The sequence below is a fragment of the Acipenser ruthenus genome, chromosome 16, assembly GCF_902713425.1.
Source record: "Acipenser ruthenus chromosome 16, fAciRut3.2 maternal haplotype, whole genome shotgun sequence".
Taxonomy (NCBI): Eukaryota; Metazoa; Chordata; class Actinopteri; order Acipenseriformes; family Acipenseridae; genus Acipenser; species Acipenser ruthenus.
Window position 1 is genome coordinate 4,522,492 of NC_081204.1, and position 19,956 is coordinate 4,542,447.

The following is a 19,956-nucleotide window of genomic DNA, read 5'->3' on the forward strand; positions in this document are numbered from 1 at the left end:
GGTCGTACATCGCCAATCATTGGGTGGATATGATCGGCTCAAATATGTAGGAAAGTATTAAAGAGTTGTTAATGGCAAACCCCTAGACACACGCTTGCATGTCGGTTTACAGAAATGCTTCATTTAAAAAAAAAGAAGGTTTATTTAAAACTATGAATATTCTAAGACGGAAAGTAGCATGTATACCATATACGCTATCTAAATTTAAGATTAATATTGTATTGTTTTTCAGTTAATATAGTCAGATAACAATGCTCTCACATAAGTGTATTCAATGTACTACAGTATTATATATATACACAGTATTTTAACAGCAGTGGTAACAAGACACAACACTGTGCAGGGAGGGAGGTAAGATGGCCAATTGCAAAGTGGTTTGGGACTCTCAAGGCTTGATTAGGCCCACTTTAGAAAGGAAAAACTCTGACTCCAGTTGTACCGTGTGACTGATTAGGTTCACGGTAAAACTGGAATGGATCAAGCTGCTGTGCGAGTCTTACTCCATCCTTCCTCTGAATAACAAATATAGAAAGCAGTGATGTTAGATTACTTATGTACTATATACAGATATAATCGAAAGGAGAAAAAAATAAATATTAATCTCAATGGTTTTATACAAATTGCAATAGTAAGGCTTAAAAAAGGAAAAGGCATCTGGAAATACATTCAGAAACAAGAGCTGGCTTTAAGAAAACCACGATGAGCACAGATGTCAGGTACAATCGCGTTTCAACCACAGCAGAAAAGGTGCATCCACAACCCAGTGTATATGAAAGCAGGTTACCTTTATTCAGGTTGTTCTCCATATTCCCATCCTGCATTTTACCTATGATGAAGACATACGACAGACAGAACAAAAATAATAAAAAGCAGACGATAAACGTTTTTTTTTCACAAAGACATTACAGTGAATTTAAAAGGAAAGACACAGAAACATCTTTTTTTATGGGACAATACTTTTCAAGAATTGCTCAATAACATTAAACATACATACATAAGATGGCATATGCTCAATAGGATTTATGTAAACCTGCCTTCGTGAATACGGTTTTTGTCCAGTGACTCACAATTTCTAGTCCTCCAGGAGATTTGGAAGCCCTGCATACTGTATTTAATTGCAAATTTAAGACAAATGATCCCCAGTACCAACTAGGATATAATTTGACTATATATAAAAACACTGTCCATTCACATTATACAGTATGAATTGTGTACTATACACCTTTATATAAAACTGTTTCAACTATTGCATGCATGAACTATTGAAAATAGCTGGGGGAAAAGGTAGTTTTGGACATAATATATTTTTCATTTGAAATTGTTTCAAATACATTTTTTTTACATAGCTTTATATGGGGAAAAAATGGCATCCTCATAGGAGGTCATCATGCATTTGCATCTTTACATATGTCCCCATATAAACACCATGCTTGAAAGTGTTAAACAAGTTGTAACACCTGTTTCAAAGACCCCGATTAGAACTACCTTACCTAAACCAACATTAGTTAGTCCAAGTTCAGTGCTTATCGGGGTCTGTGAAACTAGCCAGTAGTGTTTCATTATTCTGCTCAGCCTGTTATAAAATTGTATCGATACAGAACTCAAAATGTAAAGCTCATTGTACAGATCTTCAAACGACACTGAATAACAATCTGTAAAATGTCAACACAAAACAGTGAACAATTGTCATGATATAAAACATAGACACACAGCTAGAATTTTATTTTTAAGAGTTTTTTATTATTATTATTATTATTATTATTATTATTATTATTATTATTATTATTAACAACACAATCAAAATGAATGTATGCCCATTACTATGGAATTGATTGAGTACTGGTTATTCAATGGTCAAAAAGACTGAAGGTTCTACATGAACTAAAACAAAAAAATGTACCTGTTGATATGTGGGAATGTACTGACTTTTGCACAAATGCAGCCTCTCAGCTTTTCATTTACTGAAGAACTGAAACCAAAGCTAAGGCATCTGTTTTCACAGAACAGGGGCTATAAATACAATAGCCTCACTGAGAATTATTGGCAGCGTTAGTCACATCCAGACTACATTTACTAAGATGGCTTTGCAAAATACACATTGAATTAATGTAATACAACACTCTGGATCGATATCTCTTCTACTTAAATAAAAATTTTCATAGGCTGATTGATAAGTAACATTATTTCTTAAACTATCTAATGCACTGCTAATGGCACAAACCACTACTAAGTTTATCAGTCACATTATTGAACAATACATTAATATCATCTCTTAAAAAAATAAATATTTGTGTAACCGAATCCAAAATATTAATTGTGAAAAACAGAGATTCATTCAGAACTCTAAGTTGACTAATGATGTTTTCAGGCAACATCATTTATTTTATAGTAATACACCCCAGAACTGGACTCCTTAGCATTTGACCACTGAAACTATTGTATTGGACACTATAAACAGCAGAATAATGTAGCATGTTGCCTGAAAGCAAAGTTATTATTTTGTTCTATAATACCATTTACATTCCTTTGAATAAATGACCATTATGTTCCTACAATATTGTACATAGACTATTCAGAGTTTTGTACTGTGTGACCAGCATTGCACTTATTCTTACAGATATTTTAGGAAATATGTTTTTTTATTAGCAACAGCTTTTTAATTGGGTTTAATGTACTGTATCAATTTCAGGACATACTCAAATTGGCTGTGTGTTAACAATAATATGGATTCTCAAACATCAGTGATACTTTCATAAGATATTTCATAGGACATCAAGGTGTGAGAGGGAAGGGAAGACAAGCACAATACAACAGACACATGCATGTCTCTGTTACAGTGGACAGTGAATTGACCCCCAAATGCACATGCTTGGAACACACACACACACACACAAAACATGATGTTCTTTAAAATATATGCAGGGTCTTCATTGGGAAGGGCTTTTAAGGAACCATTTTTGTCCTCTCTAATCACAGTCACCAGTTCCTCTTAGTCTGTGTTCCCTGCATCATTAACAAAAAGTGTTCTTGCATTTCCAGTACGAGCAGAGGAATGCATAGCTGAAAGGGTTTGCATAGGAAATAACACTCGTTCCATCACCATGGAGAGTAAAATCTGATCCAGCTACAGAAATCCGCTGTCAACTGTAGCAGGCAGAGCTCTGGTTGTCTACCAAGCTGACTAGCGGTTCTGGGATGCAAATGCATGGCCTTCAAATGCATGACCTTCGAATGCAGAGGTTCACCACTCTAATTCAGTGCAAAAATAACTTCTTTTTTTAACACTAGCAATGCCCAAACCTTTCTATTTCAGTGGAGAGTTGTTTTTACATCCCCCTTCTTTGGTTTCAATTTAAACGTAAATGAATGGCAGAAATATCTGAATGGCTAGAGTTGGCAAATCAATAATGCTTATTTTCTGATGAGTATTTAAACACATTTCCCATTGAAAGACTGTCGATATTGATTCCAGTGGTAACGTAACCATACAGTACTGAACATTACAGCAAGCAAACGTTTGCTATTCTGCTACTAAAATAACTACCATGACACTCCTAACCCTACAGTACAGTATCTCTTCATTTACTAGAACCCTTGGACCCTGAAACTAATCCTTCAGGCTACGTATCGCAGCGAACCTCCTATCAGCTCTTTCTTCTTCACAATTCTGAGGGGTTTCATCAACTTTCTATTTGTTAGCGACTGTTGGAGACTCAAATTGTTATTAATGACCAATTGCTGAACAATTAGATATTTTCTAGATTTGGAAATTGCTAAAAACCTATGATTAATAAGGCCCTTAGAAATCGATACTCCCAATTAGGTATGCATACAGATTCTTAATGAATTATAAACCTGGGTTGGTCTTCCTTAATCATCTACACCAGGGAATATATATTCACTTGTCTATATTATTCATCTTCTTAGGTTCTCATTAAAAAATACATCCTGGTTTGCAGTTTATCATCATTAAACACACCACCACCACCACCACCACCACCAAAAAAATGAAGATAAAAAAGCTATATATTTGCTTATTCAATCGAATCTTACAGTACATTCCGGATACCTACTGTACACCCTGCTCTGTTAATGTACAAACAAATTGAATCAATTTATATTCGATTTCTAGTGGCGATTATTGTGACAGTCCTAATTTCTATTTTTTCGTTCTCATAATCTGATGACATGCATGTTGAACAGCTGTACAGTCAGTGACAAAGGAAGGTCAAGACAGTTGGAAAAGGAGATACCCATCAGATAAAAACAAGATAGGTGTTTTCAACATACCATTGACCAAGCTGGTATTACCAGTGGCACTTGCACCTGCTGCACCATCTGTAGCTATAGTTGAGATGGGGTGGGAGGAGGGATGTGAGGAGTCTAGCAAGTAATAATGAATAAAAAAAAAGGATAACAGAGAACAAAAATAACATGGTTAAGAAAATTAATTAACATAATTGCCATGGTTAGTTCATTCTTTTATACTGTAATGAACGCAAAGCCTCTTGCAGTCATAACATTAAAAATGCAACAGAAAAGACTGATCACATACAGCATGGATTAAATTAAAATCTTAAAATATAGACCAAACAATGATTACATTAATGACACACTACGCAAGAATCAACAATATCCCATATACAGTGTGTATATATATATATATACTGTATATATATATATATATATATATATATATATATATATATATATATATATATATATATACTGTATATATACACTCTAAAATCTACAGTCAAACCGGTATTGAAGACCACCTTTAGAGTAACTACTTATTCATGTACAGTATATGTATATAAAGTATAAAGTATAAAATATACTGTAATTTTGTAGCATAATGTGCACCCTTTTTAAATTCATAGGAACACTGTGTGTTATATACAGGTTGCACATTATATACAGTGCCTTGCAAAATTATTTAGACCCCTGACCAATTCTCTCATATTACTGAATTACAAATGGTACATTGAAATTTCGTTCTGTTTGATATTTTATTTTAAAACACTGAAACTCAAAATCAATTATTGTAAGGTGACATTGGTTTTATGTTGGGAAATATTTTTAAGAAAAAAAAAAATCTGAAATGTCTTGCAGTGAATGCAGTAAACAGCACTTTTATCTCATTTCAGATAAGCGCCACAGATTAGCATGACATCACTGAGATCACGGAGGACGAAGGAAAGAAAGCGTCCAAATGGCAATGTGGATGATTGCAAAGTTTAATATGACAGACATGGCATGTAATGCTGTAATTATTTAAACCTTTTTTATTATTACTGGTTCTATGCAATTGTTATTATACAGAAGGATTAGGCCAAGCTCACAAACAGTAGAGACATGGATGATATGTTTCCCATACTTAAAAAGACGTCATTATCAAGCTCTTGTTTTTAAGCCACTAGGACCTGAAGCTGGATCAGAGGGGAAAGGGGAGGGCAGGAGGATTAGGTTTTGCTGGGTAGTTTTGGTTAGGTTAGGGATAAGCTGCTCAAGCCAGCTGCAGATTTGCAGTTAGAACCTCCTTGTTCACAGCTAGGTTAGATGAGACATGAGCAATACTCTACCTGGCGGCTGGTGTCCATCCTCAATTGTCTCACCTGTATTACAATTTTCAGAATGATAAGAAAATAAAAAGATATACCTACTGTAGATGTTCTCTGATAATATCTCACATCAGTTTACTTTAAACTTCAGTTTAAGGATCTATTATGAATAAACTATCATTTAAAAAGTTGTTAAATTACTTCCCTCGTTAATACTGGAAAATAATCAAGCCCTTTCAACCTCCTTTTAAATGTATCCTTAAAGAAAAGTGCTACCAGTTTCACTTACAACATTGTTTTTGTACATATCAAATGCTATATAGTGTTACAGACTTTAACTTGTGTGCTCTGGGTTCAAACCCAAGCTGACATCTTTTCAGCCTGCCAGCACATGTAAAGCATTTGGACAAAATGAAGCTTAAAAGGTACACATGAAAGACACAACATTAAACAGGCTTCTACTTTTCATCAGTTTGCAAAATAACTAAACTGACAAATTAAACACAGTACAGAGAGTTCTTGTTTGAAGTTAACTATAGTATCATTATGTTTTGATGTTATTTTTAATAATCAAAACAAGTGCTGCATAATCTTTCAGTACCAATGCCAAAAAAAACAGTATTTTGGACGTAGTCCGTTTTGAATGCAGACCTCCGTATGAATTAGGTGTATGGTGCCTCGCTGTACTGCAGTAACGTTTCAGTGTCCATGGTCTTTGATATGGGGGTACCTTTCTTACCTTTCTTCTCTTTCTTCTCCTCCTCCTCTCCACCGGCCCCCAGCAGGGTGAAGATGATGCCAGTCTGAGAGTTGACCCCCACTGCAGTGACCACCATTCTCCCTGAACCCTCCATGACGTGGGTACCTGAAATACACAACACCGCACTTTGTCTATCAGTCCACCCTGACTAAATAATCCACATCTTGTGGGGAATGTTGGTCTCATTCCACATTGATCCAATGTTTATTACAGATTGATTTCTTTCATTCTGCCACTTAAACTGAGGGAATAAAAATTTGAGTATTTTTTTTTTATTTAAGCAAAGTAGGACACTGTGCTGAAACATAAGTAGAGACAGCTGATCCACAAATCTTTGTCTTTAGGAGTTTTATTTAATACAAATACACACCAAAACTCCCATGTATGCTGAAGTTAGTGGAAGGAGCTGCTCCTGAGTGGCAGCTAACCTGATAGTGTTGTTGGCACCGCACAAGAAAACTAAATCTATACCCGGTGTGTATGATGCAGTGTGGCACAATAATGAAGACATTAGTTGGAAAGGTCACAGAGCTTTAAGAATCGGTTTCATTTTGCAAAGATGAACCGGTGTTATGGTCAGAGGGGCCGGATCATGTAACATGAAGCTGTTATTATAAAAATAACTGACCTTTTAGGAGAGTCTAAGTGCTGCTGTCTTCAATATCATATATAAGTGTCAAATGCTTTAAGAAACATACCCTTTTACTAAAAAATAAATGTAAATGAATACTGCATTATTATTATTATTATTATTATTATTATTATTATTATTATTATTATTATTATTATTATTATTATTATTAATTGCACAGCAGCCTGTTGTGGGGAAAGTCTGACATCTTACAAAAATGCTGCCCTATATTCTTACTTCTGAAGATCACTACAAGAGTGTTCATGCTTCATCAATCTAAAATAGCCAACAGTTTAGTGAACATTATTAGGTAGGGAAAGTGGGAACGCTTCAATCAAGCTTAAATTATCCTCAGGGAATCTCATGGTCCTTTTGCAGCACAATCCACTCAATCCATTGATATAGAGACTTCATATGCCTCTATATCAATTCACCTAAAACAGTTCTGAAGTAATGGCTGATGTGATCCCTAGGTACAGCTTCATCACCCTCCCTTTAAAGCTGCAGAAACGGCTCCCGAGTGGCGCATCCAGTAAAGGCGCTCTGCGCGGAGTGCAGGATGTGCCCTATAGCCTGGAGATCGCAGGTTCGAATCCAGGCTATGTCACAGCTGACCGTGACCGGGAGTTCCGAGGGGGCGGCGCACAATTGGCTGAGCGCTGCCCGGGTAGGGAGGGCTTAGGTCGGCAGGGGAATCCACGGCTCACCGCGCATCAGCGACCCCTGTGGCCGATAGGGCGCCTGTGGCTCTGCAGCGGAGCCGCCAGATCTGTGTTGTCCTCCGGCACTATAGGTCTGGTGGCATTGCTGTGGATCTGCAGTGCGAAAAATGACGGCTTGGCAGGAGCACGTTTCGGAGGACACGTGTTCCAGCCTCCGTTTCCCGAGTCGGCGCGGGGGTTGTGAGCGGTGAGCCGGGGATACAGATAATAATTGGGCATGCTAAATTGGGGTGAAAATCGGGGTAAAATATTTGTTGACGACTAAATTAAAAAAAAAAAAAAGCTGCAGAAACAATAGTGTCTTCTACAGTAATGTAATGACGGCTACCACGTGTGTATAACCCTGTTGCTTCTGGGCACAAATATGTTGATTGAGGCCAAAAGCAAGGGCTAGATGGCTATACCAGATTGGTGCTGATCGCTACAGTGCTGTTTTAATTAAACTATGCACTGTAAAAGAGCAAGATCTTCAAGCTATAGCCTAGTTTATAATGGAATATGATGTAGGTAACACTCCAGTGATATAAATATCACAAGGAAACCCCATACCCAACACAGCTTCAAGTCATTCCAATTATATCACATAAGTTGTTCATAGTACGTTGCATTTTTAAAAGAATGACGAGGATGATGCCTTGTGCTGTCCCTTCCCACATGTACAGCTCATTTTAAGAGCATTAACTTGACCTGCACTGTCTTCGCCCAGTTAAAAGAGGGTATAAAATACAGGTCAAATATCTTTTTTATGCAGGGATGGGATTGCTTCTATCCAGAAAACAATTGCAAAGCATTTCAACAGTAATGACTGAGTCAAGACTGAAAACAAAATAGAATGCAATCATCAATGCAAAAAAGAATTCTAAAAAAACTGTGTCTAAGACAACACGCTTCTGATTTTATTAAAATGCAATTTATAATTAAGAACCCTTTTCTCTTGTCGGGAAATGTCAGGCTGTTGTGATTCAACTGGTAGCATTTCAATTAATTCAGTGCACACAGTTACTTCTACCAGTGGTACCTCATTGGTTAACTAGCAAAGATCATCACTGCTACATTCAGCTTCACGGCATACGAGGCGACTTAAACAGTCAAAACTTTCAAAACACAGAGAAACTAAAACAGGACAAACATAATCTTACTTCATGTGATCAAGTGTGTGTTTGACTTTTTAACCCTTTCATACATCAAATATTAAAAATAGCTGTAGTTTTGGACACATAATAAATATATTTTTCATATGCAGTCATCATGCATTTGCATCTTCCATCTGTACCAATAGAAAGACTAAAATTTTTTTTTTTATCCGTCCCCATATGAGGTTGCCATGCATGAAAGTGTTAAACAAGTTGTAACACCTGTTTCAAAGACCCCGATTAGAACTAATCTTGGACTACCTTACCTAAAATAACAGTAGTTAGTCCAAGTTCAGTGCTTATTGGGGTCTGTGAAACTAGCCAGTAGTGTTTCATTACTTGTGCTCAGCTTGTTATAAAATTGTATCGATACAGAACTCAAAGATTAAAGCTCTTTGTGCAGATCTTCAAACGGCATTGAAAAACGACACCATACCCATATGAGGACACCAGACATGAAAGGGTTAAAGTCAAAGAAAGACACATATTATTATTATTATTATTATTATTATTATTATTATTATTATTAGTTGTAGTAGTAGTCATAGTCGTAATCATGGTAGTCACCAGAAAGAAGCATGGGGTCCTTGTCTGGAGCTTTGCTCACATGGTCTGATTCTCCAGTTAATGAACTTTCATCAATCTTCAGGTCATTTCCCTGTATCAAAATCCCATCTGCAGGAAGTAGGTCACCTGTTAATAAAAATAAATAAATAAAAAAAAAGCAGCTTATAATATAACCTTTAAGTACACAGTGTATAAAGCCACTATTTTAAAATAATGAACTGGGGTAAATAATAATTTGTACAAAAAAAAAAAAAGGGGTGTAACATTGATAGGCAGATGTGTCTATAATATGTACTGTGTCTATCAGTATTATTCTGAGAACCATACCATATTTGATTTGTGCAATGTCACCAGTGACGATGTCTGCTACCGGAATCTGAATGACTGTGCCAGCCCGGACGACGGTGAATTTCTGCTCCTGTTCAATGCGGCTTTGCAAACCTCTAAACTGCTTCTCCTTGCTCCAGTCATTAAAGGCAGTAACAATTACGACACAGGCTACAGAGAGTAAAATAGCAGCTCCTTCAATCCAGCCGGCTTCAGATTCCCCCTCATCCTCCACTCCAGCTGCAGCAGTACCGCACGCTGTGAAGAGCACAGGCAGTGGACACCAGTTAGCAAGCTCATTAGAAGCACAAAGGGCACTTTTACAGCTAGCTTCTTCATTCAAGGTAGGTACACTCGTAATGTTATGAACTGCAGAGTTAGTTTGGGTTCACAATGCATCTTCGCAATGCAAAAGAAAGGAAGCTGCTGTTGTGAATTATTATTATTATTATGTATTTCTTAGCAGACGCCCTTATCCAGGGCGACTTACAATTGTTACAAGATATCACATTATTTTTACATACAATTACCCATTTATACAATTGGGTTTTTACTGGAGCAATCTAGGTAAAGTACCTTGCTCAAGGGTACAGCAGCAGTGTCCCCCCACCTGGGATTGAACCCACGACCCTCTGGTCAAGAGTCCAGAGCCCTAACCACTACTCCACACTGCTGCCCAATGTCAGTAGATACAGTAGATACTATCATTCCCAAGACCTAAGATTCTCTATATTTTGGGCTTGTTTCAGTATCAAATCTTAGACAAAAGTTTTAAATACTGTATTTGACTAATATTATTAATGTTATGTACAGATGTTTTATCCTAACAGTAATTGACTTTATCCTGTTCTCACCTGAACAGAACAGTATATTTTATTTATAAAATATACTGTTTCTTTAAATAACAATCAGATAGATACACAGACTGTCAGATATATATTTAGATTCCTAATAACACTCCATTGTCCATTGCTTAAAAAATCTCAAAATAAATAATGCATAAGGTCCGATTCTGTCCGACTCAAAAGGGACAGCTATGTATATCATTTTTTATTATTATTATTTACAGATTCTCAGACCCAAAAGAGCAATTTCCTGTGATAAATTATGGAGAGGGTTCCAACGCAAATCAATTTTCGTCTACATAAACGTTTATTACAGAAAGCAATGCATCCAAGCAATTCATATAGAAATCTATTTTGCCAATAAGTTTCGTACACTGTAAGTCCTGCAGTCTGAACTGCTCCCTGAGGAAGCGTTGCCTGGTTTTATAGAGCACTTACACGTCAGTCCCTGAAGATAGTTCTAGGAACACAGATGTACAGTATAGCGATTACTTTTCCACACACTGCAGGGGTCGTAAACAGCGTCAGTTAAATTTAAATCCACTGATGAGCAAGTCATTTTAATTAATATCTCACTATGTATGTATCCTTGCTGCTTTGTCAGCTGTAAAGAATGAAAGATCCCTGGTAATAACCTCAGTTCTATTCGTAGTATTGTAATCACTGCTCATGTAGCCTTATGAAAGGGTCATTCTTTTGCCCTGATTCTTTATGCTTTACCACACACATTCATACTACACGAACATTTTAACCAATATTCTAACTTTTCTCCTCTCCAACGTGTGACTAGTTATTGCTTTTCTAAAGTGGTATAATAGAGAGAGACAGACAGCTTTAAAAACAAATAGTTTTCCAACTTTCTGCAAAGCAAGTGGTTAGTAATCATGCCCTTGGGATAGGAACCTGTCATGGATTTCAACAGCAGATATTTTGGCAATCATTTTCCACCCAGCCTGAAAGCATTCACAATAAGAGAGCTGTCACTGCCACAATCTCAGTGTTTTTTTGTTTTTTTTTCTAGCACCTCATTGTCTTTCTTTATTTCAAACAGTGGTTTTGCATTCTTCAGTCCTTAATCATTTCATTTATAAGATCCTCCAGTCACATTTTTACAGTTTACACCTGCAAAAAACTGTAATGCTTTGTAGGGAAATATTAAGAATACTCTTGTTAAACAGTTTATTGTTTGTTCAGAATGACGGATTGTGTCCAAAACAAATGTCCTCAAAATAATTACAAAAGATTAGATGTTTGGTAATAAAAGGAAAGAAAAATGCAACACATCTTGACTGTGTGGTCACTTTTTTGGGTGATTTCTGATCACAACATGGATATGTGCTGTCCGTGGTACTGAATTTCCAGCAGCAGCAGTTACATAACTGATGACATTTATCACAGCAACTTGTAAACACAGCTCACTTGGCATTTTGGTACTGAAAACATAATTTGCTTCGTCTACAAGACTCCTCGGTTGCAGTAAGGTTTAGAATATATCACGTATGTCAGTAGGCTGTGCATAATGCCTCAATTCTTTTACATAGGGAATGTTTCAAACAAAACAGCTACAGTCCGCAACCAATCAGCAGCATGTATCTGTTTTCTCTGCTCTCCATTTTCTGTAAAACATCCTGCAAGCAGAGTTACGTGCATTCGTTCAATTAATGCACATGCCTTGATTTCAAAATGTAACAGTTAAAGATGCATTCATGAGCAGTAACATGTAAGATCAAACAAAGCTTTCTGTTTTGCTTGCATGTATTGCATTCAGTATGCAATGTAATGTGATTTCGATGTGCTGTTATGTGACTCAACCCATACTTGTTACATACAGTACTTTGCTGCAAGAATAGTGGCAAGAAGACTGACTTTAAATCATATCAGCTTAGAATTTAGAGAAAACGGAATAGCATTCATAATAATTCACACTGCACACACGTCAATTATACAATCTGTGGTACAGTTCATGCTTGCTTTAAATGCTTCAGATATTCTCATTATCATCTTTTGAAACTATAAATTCACTGTAATGAACACATTCTTGAATGAATCGCCCTTGTTATTAGGCATCGCACTGCAGTGGCTAGTGTGGAAGATGTATTGCTTGAGGCATCAGGCATGTGAGTTCATTATGCAATATGAATTCCTAGCAGAAGCTTGCAGCTCTGAATTCATTAGATTGCTCAAGTCATGCAAAAATGAAATGCTGTTTCTACAGAACACTTTTGAATATTCAGGAAAGGTGATTTTGCTGTATTGAACATTGCAGTATTATTGATTATGCACTAAGATGTACAGAAAAGATGTTTCTGAAAATGAGCAACCTGTTGCAAATACTGGCAAAGGATAATTGTGATTTATTTTTATATTGATTCTATTTAGCAAATCACAGGTAAAATGCAGCTGTGCAGATCTGCTTTTTAAAAGGTATTAGAAAAAAAAAAATCCCACTAAAGTAATAAAACTGGCTATGACACATCCATTTCAATACACCTTTCACCCATTACACTCTCTCAAATATCAAAACAGTAACAAGCATTTGCAGTATGCCATGTAATTAAATTCTCAGTTGTTATAATAATTACTTACTCAGCATTTATAAAATGCATGCTTAATGGCTGTCTTCGTTATTGCAAATTTTACAGCATATGGGGTTTGATATATGGCTGAGACCTAAAGGTTATTTCTTTAATGATATCTGGTGCACAGTTCATTTACTCAAGCTGCACGAATTACCTTTTTAATAGGTTTCTGTGATGTCTTAAATGGCTCAAAATACATTGCCTGTTCTAATGACAGAGTTCACAGATGACAATTTTTAATGAATGTAGGGAGACCATTATAAAACAAGTGACATTGAGAACTGTGGTTAAACAGCTTACATTATGTGTTAAAATATAATCTTACACTTATTAGGATAGGGTTTTATCCTCACTATATTCACCCACCACACGGATCGGGGGACAGGGAAAAGCTGGTACTAATAGAGGAAGATCTTCAGATTATCTCCTATTTTAAGAGTGAGCTGGTCTTTTACATTGATGTGGTCAGAAGTAAGATGTTTACTGTAATTGGATTATAACCTGCTTCTCTCTCAGTGCACATTGTTTTTAATGGTTTGTTGAAACTGGCACCAAGTAATACATTGTAGTCAGGACAGTTACAGGCAGTCATCGTTTGTGCTAGGCACTGCAATTGCCATCATACTGATTAAGATAATAACTCTGATGGACAGAGCCATTGTGGCTTTTCTTGGCTCTGTGGATTCTATAGCCAATGCTCATCCACTGTTTGGTGTCGTTTCCTCTACCTCATCCTTAAGGACATTTATATGACAAAAGATTAAAACTAATTTCAACACTCAAAAAATGGTTGGTAATCCATTCCTTGGTAACCTGTAAGACATATGGCCCTAGTCACAAAACTTTCAGGACAGTTTTAAGGAATGTTTAAAGGAAAGTTTTATTAAAATACATTTTAATTAATTAAATCCAGTTCAGAGTGTGTTAGAGGTTTAGAGAGGGTTAAAGCACTCATTAATTTATTAATGCTCAAAAGCCATTACTTAAAAACATTGCTTATAACAGCCTAGTTATATATACAGTAGCAATAAAACATCTAGCAATCCCTGTGCTGCATCTTGTCTGCAGTATATTCATTTTTCATGTTCTTTTTCTAAGTATGCAACAGTAAAATGCAATTACAAACCTGGAAATGAACCAAAAAAGCTGTACTCACCTTCAATCCCCTCTCCTGGAGGCTGATAAAAAGAGAGTCCCAAGGAGATAATGGCTGCGAGTTCTAAGATAATAAGGGTCACATCTTGCAGTGCTTCCCAGATTAACTGTAAGAAAGTTTTTGGCTTCTTTGGAGGTATAAAGTTTTGCCCGTAGACTTCTTTTCTTTTGTCTAAATCCGCTGCGTTGTTGGGCAAGCCTGTGAAACAAAACAAACAGTGATTTAGGATTTGCCATCGAGATACTGTGTTCCAGTACTAGACTTGCTGTGAAGCAATAATGTTTTTTTTTTTGTTCACACCCAATAGATTTGTGGTCTTTGACTTTAGTAAAGTCCATGACTTCCTTAGGCCTTGATCCATTTGCATTGAATTGTTGTAAGCAGTTTTGATGCATGTGGCATGACTTTTTAATGACCTTTTAGAATGTATGAGCTGATGTTGTTTTCTACAGGATCAGGACTCAAATACACAATTGGCACCAAACCTGTCCACTAAACTCATCTGCCAGCGTTGTGCCATACTGTATGAATAACAGCTCTGACATGGCAGCAGGTCACGCTCACTTAGACCCATGGCGAAAGCAAATGGTACGTACAACATGTGTACACAAGGTAACACTACCAAATGAATGTATTGCCTTATAAATATGGCATTTATTAGTATTTTCTACACGTACATATTTAAATAGTTTACAATAATGCAATTTTACTGAAAAGTCTTTGCAGTAAAAGAAATTCAACCAATTCAGAAACCAGTACCAAATCAAGCAATTTAATATGGATCCACCACATTTAAAAACACTAATTGTATGCAACTACACTACATAGCTTATTGTTTAAACATCATTTGTTTGTTTCTTTACAACAGCTTTGGTGAAAAAAACAAAACCCTATGTAAGCCAACCTTTTTCTGATTATACCAGTAAAACAATGCAATACCCACAGCTATGATCGTCAGTCATTTGAGAAAGCAGCACTGAATACAGGCAGCATTAGTACTGATGCCAAGAAGATAAATGTACCATAAACAAAATACTAATAGCAAACTATCATTCCTTCAGGAAAAAAAAAACACATTTCATTTAGGAATCTATTGCTATTGGAGAAGATGTATAATATGCTTCAGGGTTGAACTGAGTGTATGAGTCTGTGTAAATATATGGCCAGTAGACATGGGTGCCTTCACTATACTCCCACTGCAGAGGGTATGCATTGGTCCAACCCAATATTTAATCAAATATTCTTTTCATTGAGGTCCAGATAAACCCCAAGTGGATTGGGATACAGTACCATGTGCTAAGAGGATTAAGATAGCTGCATTTTTGAGGGATATGCAAGGTTTAGCAGTTACATCTTGCTTTGAATTCACAAAGCAATTACAATGAAGACACCAGTACAATAATGCATGATGATAAGTGGTGCTTCAACTGGCAGTAGTGTATAGAAATCCAAATATCCGGCTCACCATTAACAAGGGCAAACTGTTGGCAGCAGCAGCAAATTACAATATTTTAAAGCTCATATGCTCAAAGTAGTTTTTATGGCTCATAATATTTTGCCAGCAGCTGGGTAAATAAGATTGCACATGCATGCTATTTCTATAGTTTCCATACAGACAGGATTGCATGTGGTTGTTGTTTCAGCTGTTCTCTCTGAGTAAGTGCCCCTCCTGATCACTAGCCAGTTATGCCTATACAGGTTTACCAAGGCAGGCTCCCATCATAACTTTCCTCTATAACATGTTTTTGAGGGTGGGAATATTAAAAGGGAGCAGGTTTAATAAATACCAAACACATTTGGCACTATCACTTACTTGTAAGTTTTATTCACACCTACTGTTTATTTATACACTATTGAAACATACTGAGTTTAATGTTGAGTGTGATTAAATGTATCTGAAAAAAAGTCTTGGGTGAGATCATTGGTGAGTCTGCAGAAAAAAGGTGAGACACAGTTATATTTGCTTGCAGGCTTGCTGAAACAAACCTGACAGCATAGAAAGTGTGCATGCAGTTTGACAGCACAGAAAGTGGGCATTCCATTTCTATATGGTATTCAGAGATTGGTTTTCAAAGCTAAGTATACGTGTCGGTTTAAACACTGATTTATTTTTTTTCCTCTCAGATTTTACACGTACTGAATAATGTGTGTAAAGAACAAATTGTGTTAATGTAGCCATGACTTGCGCTACAAATCAGCATCTGAAAGGTAAGGGACTTTCAATAGCGGTGGCACAGGGGATCTGATGCAATGTACAAAGTAAAAGGGGTGTTGTGAGCACTGCTGAGTACAAAAGGATCTAATGGAAACTGGGGGTTCTAAATAGACTGGCACACTATAAATAGGTTCATTAAATATTCCTATAAATGTCTGCCCTGCAAAGAGGTATTTCACTGAACTGTTCTTCCTAACATCGGGTTACTGAGTCAGTGTCTGGGGACACAACTGGACTACATGATTTGGAAAATATAATTAGGGCTTCTGATTTTTGGTTTTAACCGATAAAACCCAATAAAAAAAATGAAATTGGTGGCTAGCAAATAAACACCGGAAAACACCGGAAAAACTGTGGAAATGGTTAATCAATTCACGTTGACTTTACCCTTTTCCCATTAAAAAATAAAACCAATACTACAAAAATAATAAATACATTTCCCAGTGCTGCTGGGCAATGTCCCGCCTTCCTGACTTGTATCTATCATTGATTCGTTCTGAATACTTTCAACCCGCCCCAAATATTGAGTGACAACACATTCTTACATTTCTATTGGAGACTCCGCTTGCGAGATTTGAAACGAGATTACAATCATGAATGGAGGCGTGTTAGCGAGATTTAAAGCTGTACTACGGAGGGTTTAACACAGAATTGTGGCGAAATGTAAAAAAAGAATAATGTGCCCGTGACCATAAGGATTTCATTGTGGAAGACAGCAAAGGAAAGAAGGTACAACTTAAGTGTGCAAGTACTGTCGAGTTACTAAACATATTTTGACAGAAAAAAAAAACACTCCAGCATTTTGGAAAGTAACCAAAAACACAAATTTCATACAGTATATCAAAAACAAAAGCCCTGAATTTACATAAAACTCGCTAAAAATAAATAGCTAAAAATAAGCACCGAAAAATACAATTAATAAAAAACAGAAGCCCTAAATATAAATCAATTCCTTGATGCTCGTACATGAAACAAATACAATAGGACATCTATCAGCATTGTGTATGATGACATGGGTTAAAAGCTCATTGTGTGGGATGTTTGAGGCAACTAACTCCCTAATAGTGCATAAGCGCCAGCAAGTACAATTCTGGCTTAGTGTTTGAAATGCCTTTACAACGTGCTCATTTAGCAACATATATACTGTATCCTTCTTCCAAGAATTAAAGGTCTCAGTACATACTGTAAAAATGTAGGTCACCGTACATAATTTTGTCAAAACCATTGTTGCCCAAGATACATACAACCCTTATAGTCACACAAGAGATTCCAGTAGTTTACTGTATCATTGCGTAAGCATGATGCAGTGTCATCATTCACTGATTGGTCTACCTGTATGACATCATACATTTCATCCCAATAGGATTACATTCTGTATCTCAAAGTGGGGGCATCCTAAGAAGGGGTAAAAGCTGTTTAGAAAATGTTACTGAAGAAAACATTTCAGAGAATAAATAGCACTATAAATGCCACTGTTTTATGCTATGAACCCAGGAACCCATTGAACTCAAGGAACACTGTGCTGGTTTGTTTACAAATGGCCTTATTTGTATTAATCGGCTTGTCAGAGTTTTCATTAAGTATCTCTATTCAAAATGTTTAATCTACAGCAATTAAATGTTTTAATCACACCACCACACCACAGGCAGCGGAATAACCCCCCCCTGAGCAATAACTATTTATCTACATGTCAGAGACATTAATTATATACAAGTAAAATTATTGGTATTGACAACAACCACAACGTCTCCCTTAGGGCTAAATGTACAATTCTCTGTATACTGTGCATTTCCTTACATGCTATTCAGAGATTTTCTCAACAGCTAATATAAAGAATTCACAATTATACGGGTTGTATTAGAACTATTGTATTAACTTACCTTTATGCTGAAGCTTTATAAATATAAACCTCTAGGCCTTTATTCCTATATACTGTGAAGTCAAGTTTAGTTTCTGCTTGAAAAAAGTAAATGAAAGACGTTAAATGGGTGTGCATTTCTAATCCTTTTCCCTATACTGCTGAATCCACAGTAACTCATCACCTGAACTTACTCCTGTGTTACACAACTATAGTGAAACTGTACAGGCTGCGACTAAGCCGACCTCGTTTCCAATTGCCTCATTAATCACACCGATGGCGTGATCTGAGGATCCAGGGGCCATACACTGCAGCAAAGAACACCCTCATTAATTTTGTAGTAAACCCAGGACACTCCACTAATAATGAAGTCAGCTATAAGACACACAGGCTTTAACCCTTTCCTTTCTAAATAATTTTTGTCGAGCTGAAGAATATACTCCTTTATTGAGCATACATGAGAACAGGACACTTTTTATTTTTGTATACATATATTTATACACTACCTCAGACTAGGACCAAGGAGTCCCGTGAGGTTCCAATGTGATTTCCAACAGCATATATTAACATTACTAAGACAAGGCAGGGTCATGAGGTCCCGCCAGGACTGAAAGGGTTAAAAAGATCAACTATCTATTTAGATCTTACTAAAACTCCCCAAACAAGTGTCATTAAATAGGTCAACTGACGTGATGTCCATACAGTACCACCACAAGCAATGTTTGCAGAATAGTTATATTCTTTTACAGCAATATAAATAAAGAAATACCATAATGTAATTTTGTTGATGCCTATATATATATATATATATATATATATATATATATATATATATATATATATATATATATATATATATATAAATAAAACTACAGTTTTAGAAACTACTTTGAGCCTGGTCTGCAAATCCATGAAAAAAAGCTTACCACTCTTTTAGAATTCAGAAAAGAGATTTAATTACTGTTCCTTAAACCTAAAAATAAATTACCATGGAAACCAGATAATACTTTTGAGAAACCAGGAAACCATGAATGCCTACAAATAGTGACCTATGTAATTCAATAAGAAAAGCTACACTGGTACACATATATGTACAGATAGACACATAAGGTAGGAAAATTGTAACATTTAAACTGGTACTGTAACGCTTAATGTCACCTAGATACTGCAATACAAAATGTACAGATTTTCAGGGTTGCCATAGAAACTGTTGGTGTGCTAATTTCTGTACAGTACAACACGATGTAAAGTACATGCTCACTAAAACACATACACTATAAGAACACAACACAAAGTTAAGAAGTGCTTTTTTCAGTAATCACTGTTATATTTAGCAGCAACTGACTTATATGATTACAGTGAAAACCTTAAGTGTGACAGCACTGTGATTCAATCTATTGAGTCACTGAACCAATGTATGAGGGCAGAGCAATTCAATGTTCTTAGATTATTTGTCCACATGGATGTGAATGCACACTACAGAAAACTAAACCAGCAGGGTTACTTTGTTTAGATTTCTGTTTAGGCAGCTGTACATCATAAACCATACAGTATGTGAAATGTATACAAAATGTATACGAAATTAATATCTAGTTTCTG

At 36.2% G+C, this 19,956-nt stretch overlaps 1 protein-coding gene across 14 annotated transcripts in view; it reads right to left on the reverse strand.

Moving 5' to 3' along the window:
* LOC117411782 (plasma membrane calcium-transporting ATPase 2) overlaps nt 1–19,956 on the reverse strand; it is a 147,609-nt gene that overhangs the window by 34,955 nt on the left and 92,698 nt on the right. For 8 of the 14 annotated variants that reach the window (XM_058988502.1, XM_058988493.1, XM_058988489.1 and 5 more), the window contains 7 exons: nt 14,285–14,482; nt 9,705–9,962; nt 9,378–9,503; nt 6,304–6,429; nt 5,586–5,618; nt 4,291–4,383; nt 785–826 (listed from right to left, as the gene is read on the reverse strand). In XM_058988502.1, coding sequence (XP_058844485.1) covers nt 785–826; nt 4,291–4,383; nt 5,586–5,618; nt 6,304–6,429; nt 9,378–9,503; nt 9,705–9,962; nt 14,285–14,482 — 876 coding nt within the window. The remainder of the gene's footprint in view (nt 1–784; nt 827–4,290; nt 4,384–5,585; nt 5,619–6,303; nt 6,430–9,377; nt 9,504–9,704; nt 9,963–14,284; nt 14,483–19,956) is intronic. The other 6 variants (XM_058988496.1, XM_058988500.1, XM_058988499.1 and 3 more) reach the window with 4 other exon arrangements.